Source organism: Heptranchias perlo, chromosome 10, assembly GCF_035084215.1.
Source record: "Heptranchias perlo isolate sHepPer1 chromosome 10, sHepPer1.hap1, whole genome shotgun sequence".
Classification (NCBI taxonomy): Eukaryota; Metazoa; Chordata; class Chondrichthyes; order Hexanchiformes; family Hexanchidae; genus Heptranchias; species Heptranchias perlo.
This window is the reverse complement of record NC_090334.1, coordinates 86,510,117-86,526,308: the sequence shown is the minus strand read 5'-3', so window position 1 is coordinate 86,526,308 and position 16,192 is coordinate 86,510,117. Positions and strand designations below refer to the sequence as shown.

Genomic DNA, 16,192 nt, shown 5'->3' with positions numbered 1-16,192 from the left:
GACGACACCTTCCATCACTTTGCTAATGATTGAGAGTAGACTGATGGGGCGGTAATTGGCCGGATTGGATTTGTCCTGCTTTTTGTGGACAGGACATACCTGGGTAATTTTCCACATTGTTGGGTAGATGCCAGTGTTGTAGCTGTACTGGAACAGCTTGGCTAGAGGTGCTGCTAGTTCTGGAGCACAAGTCTTCAGCACCACAGCTGGGATGTGGTCGGTGCCCATCGCTTTTGCTGTATCCAGTGCACTCAGCCGATTCTTGATATCACGTGGAATGAATCGAATTGGCTGAAGACTTGCTTCTGTGATGGTGGGGATATCGGGAGGAGGCCGAGATGGATCATCCACTCGGCACTTCTGGCTGAAGATGGTTGCAAACGCTTCAGCCTTGTCTTTTGCAATCACGTGCTGGACTCCGCCATCATTGAGAATGGGGATGTTTACAGAGCCTCTTCCTCCTGTTAGTTGTTTAATTGTCCACCACCATTCAAGACCGGATGTGGCAGGACTGCAGAGCTTTGATCTGATCAGTTGGTTGTGGAATCGCTTAGCTCTGTCTTATAGCATGTTGCTTCCGCTGTTTAGCATGCATGTAGTCCTGAGTTGTAGCTTCACCAGATTGACACCTCCTTTTTAGGTATGCCTGGTGCTGCTCCTGGCATGCTCTTCTACACTCCTCATTGAACCAGGGTTGATCCCCTGGCTTGTTGGTAATGGTAGAGTGAGGAATGTACCGGACCATGAGGTTACAGATTGTGCTGGAATACAATTCTGCTGCTGCTGATGGCCCACAGCGCCTCATGGATGCCCAGTTTTGAGCTGCTAGATCTGTTCTGAATCTATCCCATTTAGCACGGTGGTAGTGCCACACAACACGTTGGATGGTGTCCTCAGTGTGAAGACGGGACTTCGTCTCCACGAGGACTGTGCGGTGGTCACTCCTACCAATGCTGTCATGGACAGATGCATCTGCGACAGGTAGATTGGTGAGGACGAGGTCAAGTAGGTTTTTCCCTTGTGTTGGTTCGCTCTCCACCTGCCGCAGGCCCAGTCTGGCAGCTATGTCCTTCACGACTCCGCCAGCTCGGTCAGTTGTGGTGCTACTGAGCCACTCTTGGTGATGGACATTGAAGTCCCCCACCCAGAGTACATTCTGTGCCCTTGCTACCCTCAGTGCATCCTCCAAGTGGTGCTCAACATGGAGGAGGACTGATTCATCAGCTGAGGGAGCTCAGTCGGTGGTAGGGGATGAGAGTGGAACAAGGGAAGCTAAACTGGAAAAGAAGTAGCGACAAACCAGGAGATCGAACAGTGGGAAATATTTGAAAAAGTGATCAGTGGAGTTCAGGAGAAATATATTCCGCGAAACAACAAGAACAAACTAGCCAATAATGAAACCGCATGGATGAATATAGTAATAAGGCAAGGATAAGGTCTAAGTACATAGACAATAAAGGAGAGAATGACAAAAGGGTACACGAAGAGGTTAGGTAAGAAATCAAACAAAACAATTAGGAAAACAAAGAGGCCTCTTCAGCCTTTCCTGATAAGTGTATCCTCTCAGTTCTGGTATCATCCTTGTGAATCTTTTTGCACCTCTCCAGTGCATCTATATTCTTTTATAATATGGAGACCAGACATATATGTGGACAGTACTCCCAAGTGTGGTCTAACCAAGATTCTATATCAAGTTTAACATTACTTCTCTGCTTTTCAATTCTATCCCTCTAGAAACGAACCCCAGTTATAACTATCAGGATAGACTGAACAGGCTGGGACTTTTTTCTCTAGAATAGAGAAGGCTGAGAGGTGACTTGATCGAGGTCTTTAAAATTATGAAAGAGTTTGATAGGGTAGACGGAGAGAAGATGTTTCCACTTGTGGAGTCCAAAAACTAGGGGCCATAAATATCTGATAGTCGCTAAGAAATCCAGTAGGGAATTCAGGAGAAACTTCTTTAATCAGAGTAGTTAGAATATGGGACCTGCTACCAAAAGGTGTAGTTGGGGCAAACAGCATAGATGCATTTAAAGGGAAGCTAGGTAAGTACATGATGAAAGGAATAGGATATCCTGATAGGGTGAGATGAATTAAGGTGGGAGGAGACTTGTATGGAGCATAAACACCGGGATGGACCTGTTGGGCCGAATGGCCTGTTTCTGTGCTGTAAATTATATATAATATGTAGTTGGGACGTGTTTAATAGACCAGCTGATCTGTGCCTGACCTTACATATGTTTCAGTGTAAGCCCCGATTCATTGTTTTTCCTCCCAAAATGTATTACCTCGCACTTTTCCACAATCTGCTGGCAGTCTGTGCCTTCCTGAAGTCTTTTAGTCCTTGCTGCTTTCCAAACCTCCCACTTCTGTTCCATTCGCAACTTTGAAGACTGTGTTTGTTCCTTGTGCCCAAGTCCAAATCAGCGACATACATATCAAGGACAGTGAAGCCAGCACTGATCCGTGGGCTACATCACCCCAACCCTTCTCCAATCTGAGCAACACTCATTTACCTAACTCTTTTTGTTTTGTATCCCAGATCAGCAGATCAGTAATTTTAGCGGAGGAACCAAGAGTGGAAGAGTTTCAGATTAAACTGAAAGAACTTTTCAGATTCTCACAGAATGAAAAACTGCTCTCTGACAAAGTCCTGAGTGCCATTCGAGAATATCAAAGGTAATGTCACAGGTTTAGTCCTCAAGGTTGAACCTGCAAATATACTGCTGTTTGATGAATATTCATCGTGCCTGTGTCTCTCTGAAGGAGCTGTTCACTTAGTTCCACTACCCTGCCCTTTCCACAGACCCTTTTAATTTTTTTCTTTTTCAAATATTTATCCACTTCCCTTTTTGGATTCTGCTTCCCACACTGTTTCTGGTCAGGAGTTCCATGTCCCAACATCCCTCTGTAAAATAAATTCTCATCTGTCTCTTTGTTCTGTATGGTGATGATAAATTCATGCTTTCGAATTACCAACTCCCCGAACTGTAGGAATAGTTTTTGCCTGTTTTTATGTTTTAAAAACCCTTCATAATTTTGAGCTGTTGGATCTCATTTTACCCTTGAACACAGAAGGGTTTAAAGAGAAATAACAACAGAAAATGCTGGAGAAGCTCAGCAAGTCAGGCAGCATCTGTCGAGAAAGAAACAGAGTTAACGATTCAGGTCAAAGACCTTTCGTCAGAACTGGAAGATGTTAAAGTATTTGAGCAAGTACAGAGCCAGTGGGAGGGGAGGAAAGAACAAAAAGGGAAGGTCTGTGATAGGGTAGAGGGCACGAGTGATTAAATGACAAAAGGGATGATGGTGCAAGGCAAGGAAGGTGGTAAAGGGACAGGTTAAGAAACAAAAGATTGATCAGGAGTAGCTGTAAATGGCAGCAGCAGAACCATTCCCAGCACTAGCTGACCCAAAAAATGGGAGCAGTGGTTATGATCTGAAGTTAAGGAAATCAATGTTGAGTCCGGAAGGTTGTAAAGTGCCCAATCGAAAGATGAGGAGTTGTTCCACGAACTTCCATTGAGCTTCATTGGAACAGTGTAAGCGGCCGAGGTCAGTGTAGAAGTGGGAAGGGGAATTAAAATGGCAAGTGACCGGCAGGTCAGGGTCACGCTTATGGACAGAGAGGAGGTGTTCAGCAAAGTGATCACCCAGTCTGCGTTTGGTCTCCCCAATGTAGAGGAAACCGCATTGTGAGCAGCGGATACAGTGCAGTAAATTGAAAGAAGTACAAGTAAATCGCTGTTTCATTTGGAAGGAGTGTTTGGGGCTCTGGATGTTGGGAAGGGGGGAGGTGAGGGGGCAGGTGTTGCACCTCCTGCGCTCACACGGGAAGGTGCCGTGGGGAGGAGAGCGGGTGTTGGGGAGTGATGGAAGAGTGGACCAGGGTGTCACAGAGGGAGTGGTCCCTTTGGAATGCTGAAAGGGGAGGGGAGGGGAAGGGAAGATGTGTTTGGTGGTGGGATCGTGCTGGAGATGGCAGAGGATGTTACGTTGAATGTGGAAGGTGAGGACAAGGGGGACCCTGTCATGGTTCTAGGATGGGACGGAAGGGAAGGGGTGAGGGCAAAAGTGCGGAAAATACGATGGACATGGTCGAGGGCCCTGTCAACTACAGTGGAGGGGAATCCTCCGTTGAGGAAAAAGGAAAACATATCAGAAACATTGATGTGGAAGATGGCATCGTCAGAACAGATGTGACTGAGACAGAGAAACTGGGTGAAGGGAATAGAGTCCTTACAGGAAGTGGGGTGGGAGGAAGTGTAATCAAGGTAGCTGTGTGAGTCGGTGGGCTTATAATAGGGTGAAAAGAGCCCCAGTTTCCATAGTCTCTGCTTGTAACTAAAGCCTCTCATCCCTGGTTTCATCCCAGTGAATCTCTCCTGCACCCTCTCCATGGCCTTGACATCCTTCCTAAAGCAGGACATCCCAACTGAACACAATAGTCCAACAGTGACCTAACCAATTATTTGTATAGGTTTAGCATTGGCTGTTTGCCGTAGCACTCTGTGCCCCATTTTATCAAGTCTTGGATCAGTGTGTAAAATTATGAGGGGCCTAGATAGAGTGGATAGGGAGGACCTATTTCCTTTAGCAGAGGGGTCAATAACCAGGGGGCATAGATTTAAAGTGATTGGTAGAAGGATTAGAGGGGAGCAGAGGAGACATTTTTTCACCCAGAGGATGGTGGGGGTCTGGAACTCACTGCCTGAGAGGGTGGGAGAGGCAGAAACCCTCAAGTCATTTAAAAAGTACTTGGATGTGCTCCTGAAGTGCTGTAACCTACAGGGCTACGGACCAAGAGCTGGAAAGTGGGACTAAGCTAGATAGCTCTTTTTTGGCCGGCACAGACTTGATGGGCCGAATGGCCTCCTTCTGTGCTGTAAATTTCTATGATTCTATGATCCTCTATATCTTTTATTTAATAGCTTTATCCACTTGTCCTTTCACTTTTAAAGATCTAAGAATTTGAACCCTTAAGCCTCTCTACCACCTCTACTCCTTTACCATTTAGTGTATGTCTTCTCATTTTTCCTCCCAAAATATTAACCTCACATTTCTCTGCTTTGTCCCACTATGGACTTGAGCACATAATCTCGGCTGACAATTCAGTGCAGTGCTGATGGGGATGATGCACCATCAAGCAGAGGGCCCATCTTCCTGCTCAGCTGGATGTAAAAGATGCCAGGCCGTATTCAAAGAGGAGTAGGGAGTTCTCCCAGTGTCCTGACCAACATTCCTCCCTCACCCAACACCACCAAAGACCTTTAATCTGATCATATATTCAGATAGGGTATGGCAGTGTCGTGATTATGGTCCTGGACTAGGAACTCATGGGCCTCGAGTTCAAATCCCACAACGGCAAACAGTGAAATTGAATTCAATAAATCTGGTCATTTGTCGGCTAGAACCAGAGGAAAAACGACGAAAGCAGAGAGTTCATCGATATCATTCAGGCAAGTGGTAGGGAAGATAATGGAATTTTTACTCAAAGATATAAGAGAAAAACATCTAGAAACTGAAAATATAATAAAGAATAGTCAGCACGGATTTCAGAAGGGAAGGTCAGGCTTGACCAACTTTATTGGATTCTTGGAAGATGTAACAGAAAGGGTAGACGAGGGTAATGTAGTAGATGTAATATATTTGGATTTTCAAAAGGCCTTCGATAAGGTATCGCATTGTGGACTCATGACTAAGGTCAGAGCATGTGGAGTCAGGGGACAGGTAGCAGAATGGTTAGCAAGTTGGTTACAAAACAGAAAACAGAGAGTTGGGATTAAAGGTAGTTACTGAGACTGGCAGAAGGTGGGAAATGGTGTTCCCCAGGGATCGGTGCTGGGACCACTGATGTTCACTGTTTACATCAACGATGTGGACCCAGGAATCAGAAGTACAATTTCAAAATTTGCGGACAACACCAAATTGGGCGTATAGTTAATACCGAGGAGGACTGCGACAAAATGCAGGAAGACATTAATAAACTTGCAGAATGGGCGTGTAATTAGAAAGTGAATTTCAGTATTCTCAAACCAAGCACTGGGGATCATTTCTAGAGGGATAGAATTGAAAAGCAGAGAAGTTATGTTAAACTTGTATAGAACCTTGGTTAGACCACACTTGGAGTACTGTGAACAGTTCTGGTCTCCATATTATAAAAAGGATATAGAGGCACTGGAGAAGGTGCAAAAAAGATTTATGAGGATGATGGCAGAACTGAGAGGTGATACCCATCAGGAAAGATTGAGCAGTCTGGGGCTGCTTCTCAGAGTGAGGGGTGACCTGATCGAGGTCTTTAAAATTATGGAAGGGCTTGATAGGGTAGAGAAGATGTTTCCACTTGTGGGGAAGGCCAGAACTAGGGCCATAAATATAAGATCGTCACTAATAAATCCAATAACGAATTCAGGAGAAACTTTTTTACCCAGAGAGCGATGAGAATGTGGAACTCACTCCCACAAGGAATAGTTGAGGAGAATAGCACAGACACATTTAAGGGGAAGGTAGATAAATACATGAGGGAGAAAGGAATAGAAGGATATGCTGATAGGGTGAGATGAAGTAGGGAGGGAGGAGGCTCGTGTGGAGCATAAACACCAGCATAGACCAGTTGGGCCGAATGGCCTATTTCTGTGTTGTACATTCGATGTAAAGAAATCCTGCCACCCGTCTCAGTCTGTTTCACGTGGCTCTAATTCCAAACGACACGATTGACTCTTAATGCCCGAAAAACCTGGCAAACTACTCCGTGCATCTGACTCTGCTGGCCCCCCTTCTCCTTGCCCACCAAATCAAGCCGTGCCACAGCACCTGAAAGGCCCTAATCAACGTCACAAATGACATCCTCTATGACCGTGGAGCACTGTCCCCCTTTCTCCTCAACCTTCACGAGGGAGCTGGACTGGGGCACAGATTGCATCATCTGGAAGGTTCAGTGTCTTTATAGATAACACTTGGTCCATGTGATCTCCTGGACTGGTTTCGATTGCCTCTACTCCAGCTGAGTGGGACAGCTCTCGCTTGGTTCTACTGACCGAATTGGCCGAATCCTGAAGGACACATCTGCCAGACTGGGCTTGTGGCAGGTGGGGCGCTAACCAACAAGAGAGAATTAAAAAAAATATTTTATAATATACTTTATTTTATAAAATTTAAGGATACACCCAATTCAATGTCAATATCACAATTACAATTCAAAACAATACAATACGGATCGTACACACTACAATCCCATTATTACACTTCAAAACATAGTACATATAATACATGGTGAACAATAGAAAGGACGGGTGGCCTTATACTGTGGCCTTTCCCATAGAGCCTTTGCGTAGGCCGCACCTCGCTTCAGTGCGTCCCACATCATGTACTGCTGGACCTTGGAGTGTGCCAGTCATCAACACTCAGTCCTGGACAGCTCCTTCAGCTGGATGATCAGCAGGTTTCAGGTCGGCCAAAGGGCCGCCTTCACCGAGTTGATGGTCTTCCAGCAGCAGTTGATACCTGTCTCAGTGTGCATCCTGGGGAACAGCCCGTAGAGCACAGCTTCCTGTGTTACTAAGCTGTTGGGGATGAACTGGGACAGATAGCAACACACCTCTCTCCACACCCTCCTATCAGGATATGGACTACAGTCTCGTCCGCGCTGCAGTCTCGAGGGCAGCTCGCGGTGGCGCTGAGATTCCATGCGTGCAGGAAAGAATGTACTGGAAGGGCCCTTCTCACCACCATCCAAGCTACACCCTGGTGCCTGTTGGTCAGTTCCGGCGATGAGTCGTTCTGCCAAATGGCTTCGACCGTCTGGTCGGGGAACTGCCCAATCGGGTCCACCCCCTCCTTTCCCTGCAGAACGCCCAGAGCGTTCCGTGCCAACACGAGAGAATAACGCACTTGACCTCGATCTCACCAATCTACCTGTCACAGATGCATTTGTCAATGACAGGATTAGTAGGAGTGACTACCGCACAGTCCTCGAAGCGACCAAGCCCCGTCTTCAAACTGAGGACACACTCAATTGTATCGTATGGCACGACCAAGGTGCCCTGTTGCTCAATGTCATGGATTGAAAACGGAGAATCGTGAAGTGGTAATAGCTGGTTGCAGCCACTGGGTGGCGCTATGCACAACGGTCAACACAATTCGTCAGTACAGCGCCACCCAGTGGCTGCAACCAGGAATTACCACAAGAATCTCCCCCCCCCCCCCCCCCCCCCCCCTCAGCTCTGTGCCCCCGTCTGTCCACCCCTGGTACCGCACCCTGCTCCCCCCAAGCTCTGTGCCCCCGTCTGTCCACCACTGGTACCACACCCTGCTCCCCCCAGCTCTGTGCCCTCGTCTGTCCACCCCTGGTACCGCACCCTGCTCCCCCCAGCTCTGTGCCCCCGTCTGTCCACCCCTGGTACCGCACCCTGCTCCCCCCAGCTCTGTGCCCCCGTCTGTCCACCCCTGGTACCGCACCCTGCTCCCCCCAGCTCTGTGCCCCCGTCTGTCCACCCCTGGTACCGCACCCTGCTCCCCCCAGCTCTGTGCCCCCGTCTGTCCACCCCTGGTACCGCACCCTGCTCCCCCCAGCTCTGTGCCCCCGTCTGTCCACCCCTGGTACCGCACCCTGCTCCCCCCAGCTCTGTGCCCCCATCTGTCCACCCCTGGTACCGCACCCTGCTCCCCCCAGCTCTGTGCCCCCGTCTGTCCACCCCTGGTACCGCACCCTGCTCCCCCCAGCTCTGTGCCCCCGTCTGTCCACCCCTGGTACCGCACTTGCTGCCTGTGCTGCTACCAACACTGAGACTCGCGATCAGATTGAGGTGTGAGGACAAGACGGGATCCTTACTGAGGCAGTAATAAATAGCAGGAAACCCCCTCACAATGGTCAGTGGTCATTTGGGGCCAAGAAGAGGGGCGGAATGTAAAGTTTACCCGAGTTTTAATTCCTCATTAATAGTAACACAAAGCATCCTTCTGGCCTCACCCAGAATCACCAGCTGCATATCTTTGACTTGTGTGTGACATTTACTCATGATGTCAGTCGGTGCACGATATCCTGGCTCGGGTATACTGACCCTACCCGAGTGCCGCAATCTGCTTAATGTCACATCAGCCTTTAGTTGTATCCCGTGCCTCAGCCTGTCACAGTGGCTCACTAGTTGAGTTCTCCAATCAGGCAGTTGCACTAACACACCTAGTAGCTGTTACTCAACGCTGTATAAAAAAATAACATTGCTGTAGTTGTATTCTCCCGGTTTGAGATTGTTAAAGATTCAATGGCTCAGAATGTTAGTTTCTGTGTGTTTCAGAGTAAAAGGGAAGATTGTTAAGATGTGCAACCAGCTGGAGGTGAAAATGCACCAAGGCTTTCAGGAGCTGCTCCGGGAGTTTCAGCAATGGAGGAGCAGTTCTCAGAATCTGCTGCATTCATCCCTGGATATCGAGGATGTGATGCTGATCAGTGCTTATCTACAGCATATTGAGGTAGGCTTTGGGGTGAGGGGTATAGTGCACTGAAGCTCCAGTATGAAGTGATGTGGGGTAGAGGGTCTCAAATTTGATGCATTTCTGAATTCCTGATCTCAGCGGGGGAGGTCTGACGCGGGGTGGAAGACTGACTGAGGGAGTCTGTCAGTTCGTGGGCTGAACACAGGATGCGTACAGCCCAGCCAGCTCTGAGCAGAGAGAGAAAGAAGAGGCATTGGGGGACAAATGCCCTCAGAAACTCCATTTAAGAGATCCACTCAGCTTCTGTTTGAATTTTGACCTCGACACAGGTGGAGCCCACACAGGATGCGATTGGATCCAGATGTTCGGAGGTTATCAGCTGTATTAAGTGTCTGTTGCTATAGTTGGAGCCCAGTGATTCTTTTTGAGCTCCTGACTCAGTTTGATTTATGTATGTGACAGTTGCTGGTCCCTGGTATAGGCGGAGGAGGAGGTCAGCTGAAGACCATGACAACAATTTGCCTTGTGCTGTGTAACTCTACCTGAATGCTGTCCTTTGATTCTTTCTCAGGACCATCTGACTCACAGCCGTCAGCTGCAGGTCCGACTCAGCAGATTGCAGGGACTAGAGGGAATGTTGGATAGTATCTTCAGTGAAGAACAAACTGAAGCAATCGGGTCTGAACTGAGGGACTCAGTGCAGCAGAGAGAGCTCCTCACTGATGGCCTGTTACAAAGGAGGAGCCAGCTACAGGTACTACTTACACCAGATCAGTGCCACTGTTCAGTTAGTGAACAGACCTGACACAGCTCAGGACTCAATAGTGACGGAAACTGCAGGCTCCCGGGACCGGGGGCGGCTCACTGAGGCTCCCGGGACCGGGCACGGCTCACTGAGGCTCCCGGGACCGGGCACGGCTCACTGAGGCTCCCGGGACAGGGCGCGGCTCACTGAGGCTCCCGGGACCGGGGGCGGCTCACTGAGGCTCCCGGGACCGGGCGCGGCTCACTGAGGCTCCCGGGACCGGGGGCGGCTCACTGAGGCTCCCGGGACCGGCTTACTGAGGCTCCCGGGACCGGCTTACTGAGGCTCCCGGGACCGGCTCACTGAGGCTCCCGGGACCGGGCTTACTGAGGCTCCCGGGACCGGCTCACTGAGGCTCCCGGGACCGGCTTACTGAGGCTCCCGGGACCGGCTCACTGAGGCTCCCGGGACCGGCTCACTGAGGCTCCCGGGACCGGCTCACTGAGGCTCCTGGGACTGGGACCGGCTCACTGAGGCTCCTGGGACAGGGCGCGGCTCACTGAGGCTCCTGGGACAGGGTGCGGCTCACTGAGGCTCCCGGGACAGGGGGCGGCTCACTGAGGCTCCCGGGACAGGGGGCGGCTCACTGAGGCTCCCGGGACAGGGGGCGGCTCACTGAGGCTCCCGGGACAGGGGGCGGCTCACTGAGGCTCCCAGGACCGGGGGCGGCTCACTGAGGCTCCCGGGACCGGCTCACTGAGGCTCCTGGGACAGGGCGCGGCTCACTGAGGCTCCCGGGACCGGGGGCGGCTCACTGAGGCTCCCGGGACAGGGGGCGGCTCACTGAGGCTCCCGGGACAGGGGGCGGCTCACTGAGGCTCCCAGGACCGGGGGCGGCTCACTGAGGCTCCCAGGACCGGGGGCGGCTCACTGAGGCTCCTGGGACAGGGCGCGGCTCACTGAGGCTCCCGGGACCGGGGGCGGCTCACTGAGGCTCCCGGGACCGGGGGCGGCTCACTGAGGCTCCCGGGACCGGGGGCGGCTCACTGAGGCTCCCGGGACCGGGGGCGGCTCACTGAGGCTCCCGGGACTGGGACCGGCTCACTGAGGCTGTCTGCAGATTCTGGCAATGTTTGAAGGGAAAAGTTTGTCACAAAGTTTTGCCATCTGCTGCTGAACATCTCATCCTTTGTCACCTCCAGACTCGACTCTCCTGGCCGTCCTCCCATCGTTCATCCTCCATAACATTCAGCTCATCCCCGCATCCTAACTCACACCAAGTCCTGCTCATCCACCATCCCTGTGCTTGCTGACCAACTTTGACTCCTGGTCCACCAACAACTCCAATTTAAAATTCTCATCCTCGTTTAAATCCCTTCATGGCCTCACCTCTCCCTATCTATGAAACTTCATCCAGCCTTAGAACAACCGCCCCCGCACCCTGAACTATCTGTTCCTCCGATTCTGGCCTTTGTGCATCCCTCATTCCCTTTGCCCCACCATTGGCAGTGCCTTCAGCTGTCTGGGCCCCATGCTTTGGAATTCCCTTTCTGAATCTCCCTATCTCTCGCCTCCCTCTCCTCATTTAAAACCCACCTTTTTGACCAACTTTTGGTCATCCCTCCTAATATTTTTCTCTTTGGATCATCATCCTTTTTTAAAATTATAGAATGATACAGCATGGAAGGAGGCCATTCGGCCCATCGAGTCCGCACCGGCTCTATACAAGAGCAATCCATCTAATCCCACTCCCCCGCCCTATCCCCGTAGCCCTGCAAATTTTTTCCTTTCAAGTACTTATCGAGTTCCCTTTTGAAGGCCATGATTGAATCTGCCTCCACCACCCCATCGGTCAGTGCATTCCAGATCCCAACCACTCGCTGTGTAAAATAGTTTTTCCACATGTCACCTTTGGTTCTTTTGCCAATCACCTTAAATCTATGCCCTCTGGTCCTTGACCCTTCCATCAATGGGAGCAGTTTCTCTCTATCTACTCTGTCTGGACCCTTCATGATTTTGAATACCTCGATCAAATCTCCTCGCAACCATCTCTGTTCCAAGGAGAACAACCCCAGCTTCTCCAGTCTATCCACGTAACTAAAGTCCCTCATCCCTGGAATCATTCTCGTAAATCTCTTCTGCACCCTCTCTAAGGCCTTCACATCTTTCCTAAAGTGCGGTGCCCAGAACCAGACACAATACTCCAGTTGTGGCTGAACCAGTGTTTTATGAAGGTTCATCATGACTTCCTTGTTTTGTACTTTATGCCTCTATTTATAAAACCCAGGATCCCGTATGGTTTTTTAACCACTTTCTCAACCTGCCCGACCACTTTCAACGACTTGTGCACATAAACCCCCAGGTGACTCTGTTCCTGTATCCCTTTTAGAGTTGTGCCCTCTTGTTTATATTGCCTCTCCTCGTTCTTCCAACCGAAATGTATCACTTCGCTCTTTTCTGCGTTAAATTTCATCTGCCACGTGTCCGCCCATTCCACCAGCCTGTCTATATCCTCCTGAAGTCTATCACTATCCTCCTCACTGTTCACTACACTTCCAAGTTTTGTGTCATCTGCAAAATTTGAAATTGTGCCCTGTGCACCCAAGTCCAAGTCATTAATATATATCAAGAAAAGAAGTGGTCCCAGCACTGACCCCTGGGGAACACCACTGTACACCTCCCTCCAATCTGAAAAACAACCATTCACCACTACTCTCTGTTTCCGGTCCCTTAGCCAATTCTGTATCCATGCTGCTACTGTCCCCTTTATTCCATGGACTGCACATTTGACGATAAGCCAACTGTGTGGTACTTTATCAAATGCCTTTTGAAAGTCCATATACACCACATCAACTGCATTGCCCTCATCTACCCTCTCTGTTACCTTATCAAAGAACTCTGTTGGGTTAGTGAAACACAACTTGCCTTTAACAAATCCATGCTGTCTTTCCCTAATCAATCCACATTCGTCCAAGTAATTGTTAATTCTGTCCCGGATTATCGTCCCATCCACCACCCTAAACATTCACTCCCTTCACCACTGGCGCTCTGTGGCTGCAGTGTGTACCATCCACAGGATGCACTGCAGCAACTCACCAAGACTTCTTCGACAGCACCTCCCAAACCCGCGACCTCTACCACCTAGAAGGACAAGGGCAGCAGGTACATGGGAACAACATCACTTGCACGTTCCCCTCCAAGTCACACACCATCCCGACTTGGAAATATATCGCCGTTCCTTCATCGTCGCTGGGTCAAAATCCTGGAACTCCCTACCTAACAGCACTGTGGGAGAACCTTCACCACACGGACTGCAGCGGTTCAAGAAGGCGGCTCACCACCACCTTCTCAAGGGCAATTAGGGATGGGCAATAAATGCCGGCCTCGCCAGCGACGCCCACATCCCATGAACGAATAAAAAAAATAGTTTCTAAAAGCTCCCCCACCACCGAGGTTAAACTGACCGGCCTGTAGTTGCTGGGTTTATCCTTACATCTTTTTTTGAACAAGGGTGTAACATTTGCAATTCTCCAGTCCTCTGGCACCAACCCCGTATCTACGGATGTTTGGAAGATTATGGCCAGTACCTCCGCAGTTTCCACCCTTCCTTCCCTCAGCAACCTAGGATGGATCCCATCTGGACCGGGTAACTTATCTACTTTAAGTACAGCAAGCCTTTCAAGTATTTCTTTATCAATTTTTAGCCCATCCAGTATCTCAACTGCATCTTCCTTTACTGAGACTCTGGCAGCATCATAGAATCATAGAAAATTTACGGCACAGAAGGAGGCCATTCAGCCCATCATGTCTGCGCTGGCTGAAAATGAGCCACCCAGCCTAATCCCACTTTCCAGCACTTGATCCGTAGCCCTGTAGGTCACCGCACTTCAGGTGCACATCCAGGTACTTTTTAAAAATGAGTTGAGGGTTTCTGCCTCTACCACCCTTTCAGGCAGTGAGTTCCAGACCCCCACCACCCAGTGGGTGAAAACATTTTTCCTCTGCTCCCCTCTAATCCTTCTACCAATTACTTTAAATCTATGCCCCTGGTTATTGACCTCTCTGCTAAAGGAAATAGGTCCTTCCTATCCACTCTATCTGGGCCCCTCATAATTTTGTACACCTCAATTAAATCTCCTCTCAGCCTCCTCTGTTCCAAAGAGAACAACCCCAGCCTGTCCAATCTTTCCTCATAGCTAAAATTCTCCAGTCCTGACAACATCCTCGTAAATCTCCTCTGCACCCTCTCTAGTGCGATCACATCCTTCCTGTAATGTGGTGATCAGAACTGTACACAGTACTCCAGCTGTGGCCTAATTAATGTTTTAGACAGTTCCAGCATAACCTCCCTGCTCTTATATTCTATGCCTCGGCTAATAAAGGAAAGTATTCCATATGCCTTCTTAACCACCTTACCAACCTGTCCTGCTGCCTTCAGGGATCTGTGGATATGCACTCCAAGGTCCCTCACTTCCTCTACAGTTTTCAGTACCCTCCCATTTATTGTGTCCTCCAAATTCAATCAAGTTAGTCAGACACGACCTTCCCTTAACAAATCCGTGCTGACTGTTCTGGATTACTGCATGCCTTTCTAAGTGTCGGTTTATCCTGTCCCTCGTATGTTTTAAATTGTTTGCATCCTGCATCAAACTTTCAGGATTCAGCAATGCAAGTTGATCAAATTCACAAATGATAGTAAACTTGAAGAGTTGGGAGAAAGGGCAGAATCTGATGAAGCAGCCAAGCATCTGCAGAAGGAGTTTGACAATATTTGCAAGTGGATAGAAGAAAGATGGATGAAATTCAATGCAGGGAAGTGTGTGGTTTACAAATTGTGATTAATGAACGGTGCTGAATTGGCAGGTGAGAGACTGGCAGTGGTGGTAGATTCAACACCAACCATGTCCAGTCATTGCAGAGCGGAAATCATCAAAGCCAACAGAATGCTTAGCTATATTGTCTGCTCAGTGGAGTGCAAGTCTAAGGCCACCATGCTGTGTTCAGCTCTGGGTTCTGAGGCTCAAGGAAACATACAAGTCCTGGAAGTGGTGCAGGGAAAGGTTACCTCCCAAACCCATGACCTCCACCACCCAGAAGGACAAAGGCGGTATCAAAAATCATCGCCTCCAAGCCACGCACTATCCCGACTTAGACATATATCACCGTTCCTTCATCACTGGATCAAAATCATGGCAGTCCCAATCTAACAGCATTGTGGGAGCACCTTCACCATACAGACAGCAGAGGTTGAATGAGAAGGCCCACCACAACCTCAAGGACAACTAGGGATGGGCAATAAATGCAATTCTACCAGCATTGCCCACATGCTGAGAAAAAAACAGAATGATTTTTAAAATTAGACTGTTCCTTAGTACCCGAGCATGGAGCCATGAGGTCTCCTTCTATGCGGTAAAATTAGAAAAACTAGGATACTTCAGTCATAAAAGATGCTGAATTAGAGAGAGACTTCTAGAACAGAGGTGATCAGTTGCGGATTAGAGAGACAGTTCTAGAGCAGGGGTGGCCCGATGAGTAGCGTGTGTTCTAGAGCAGAGGTGGCCCGGCGAGCGGCGTGTGTTCTAGAGTAGAGGTGGCCCGGCGAGCGGCGTGTGTTCTAGAGTAGAGGTGGTCCGATGAGCGGCGTGTGTTCTAGAGTAGAGGCGGTCCGATGAGCAGCATGTGTTCTGTAGTAGAGGCGGCCCAACGAGCAGCGTGCGTTCTAGAGTAGAGGTGGTCAGATGAGTGGCATGTGTTCTAGAGTAGAGGTGGCCCGATGAGCAGCGTGTGTTCTAGAGTAGAGGTGGTCCGACGAGTAGCGTGTGTTCTAGAGTAGAGGTGGCCTGATGAGCAGCGTGTGTTCCAGAGTAGAGGTGGTCCGACGAGTGGCGTGTGTTAAAGAGTAGATGTGGCCCGATGAGTGGCGTGTGTTCTAGAGTAGAGGTGTCCCGATGAGTGGTGTGTGTTCTGGAGTAGAGGTGTCCCGATGAGTGGTGTGTGTTCTGGAGTAGAGGTGTC

At 49.5% G+C, this 16,192-nt stretch overlaps 1 protein-coding gene across 7 annotated transcripts in view; it reads left to right on the top strand.

Annotated features, from left to right (window-relative positions):
* The window catches only part of syne3 (spectrin repeat containing, nuclear envelope family member 3), a 207,420-nt gene that overhangs the window by 28,717 nt on the left and 162,511 nt on the right, over window positions 1-16,192 (top strand). For all 7 annotated transcript variants that reach the window (XM_067992140.1, XM_067992143.1, XM_067992141.1 and 4 more), the window contains exons 5-7: window positions 2,543-2,679; window positions 9,294-9,468; window positions 10,004-10,186. In XM_067992140.1, coding sequence (XP_067848241.1) covers window positions 2,543-2,679; window positions 9,294-9,468; window positions 10,004-10,186 — 495 coding nt within the window. The remainder of the gene's footprint in view (window positions 1-2,542; window positions 2,680-9,293; window positions 9,469-10,003; window positions 10,187-16,192) is intronic.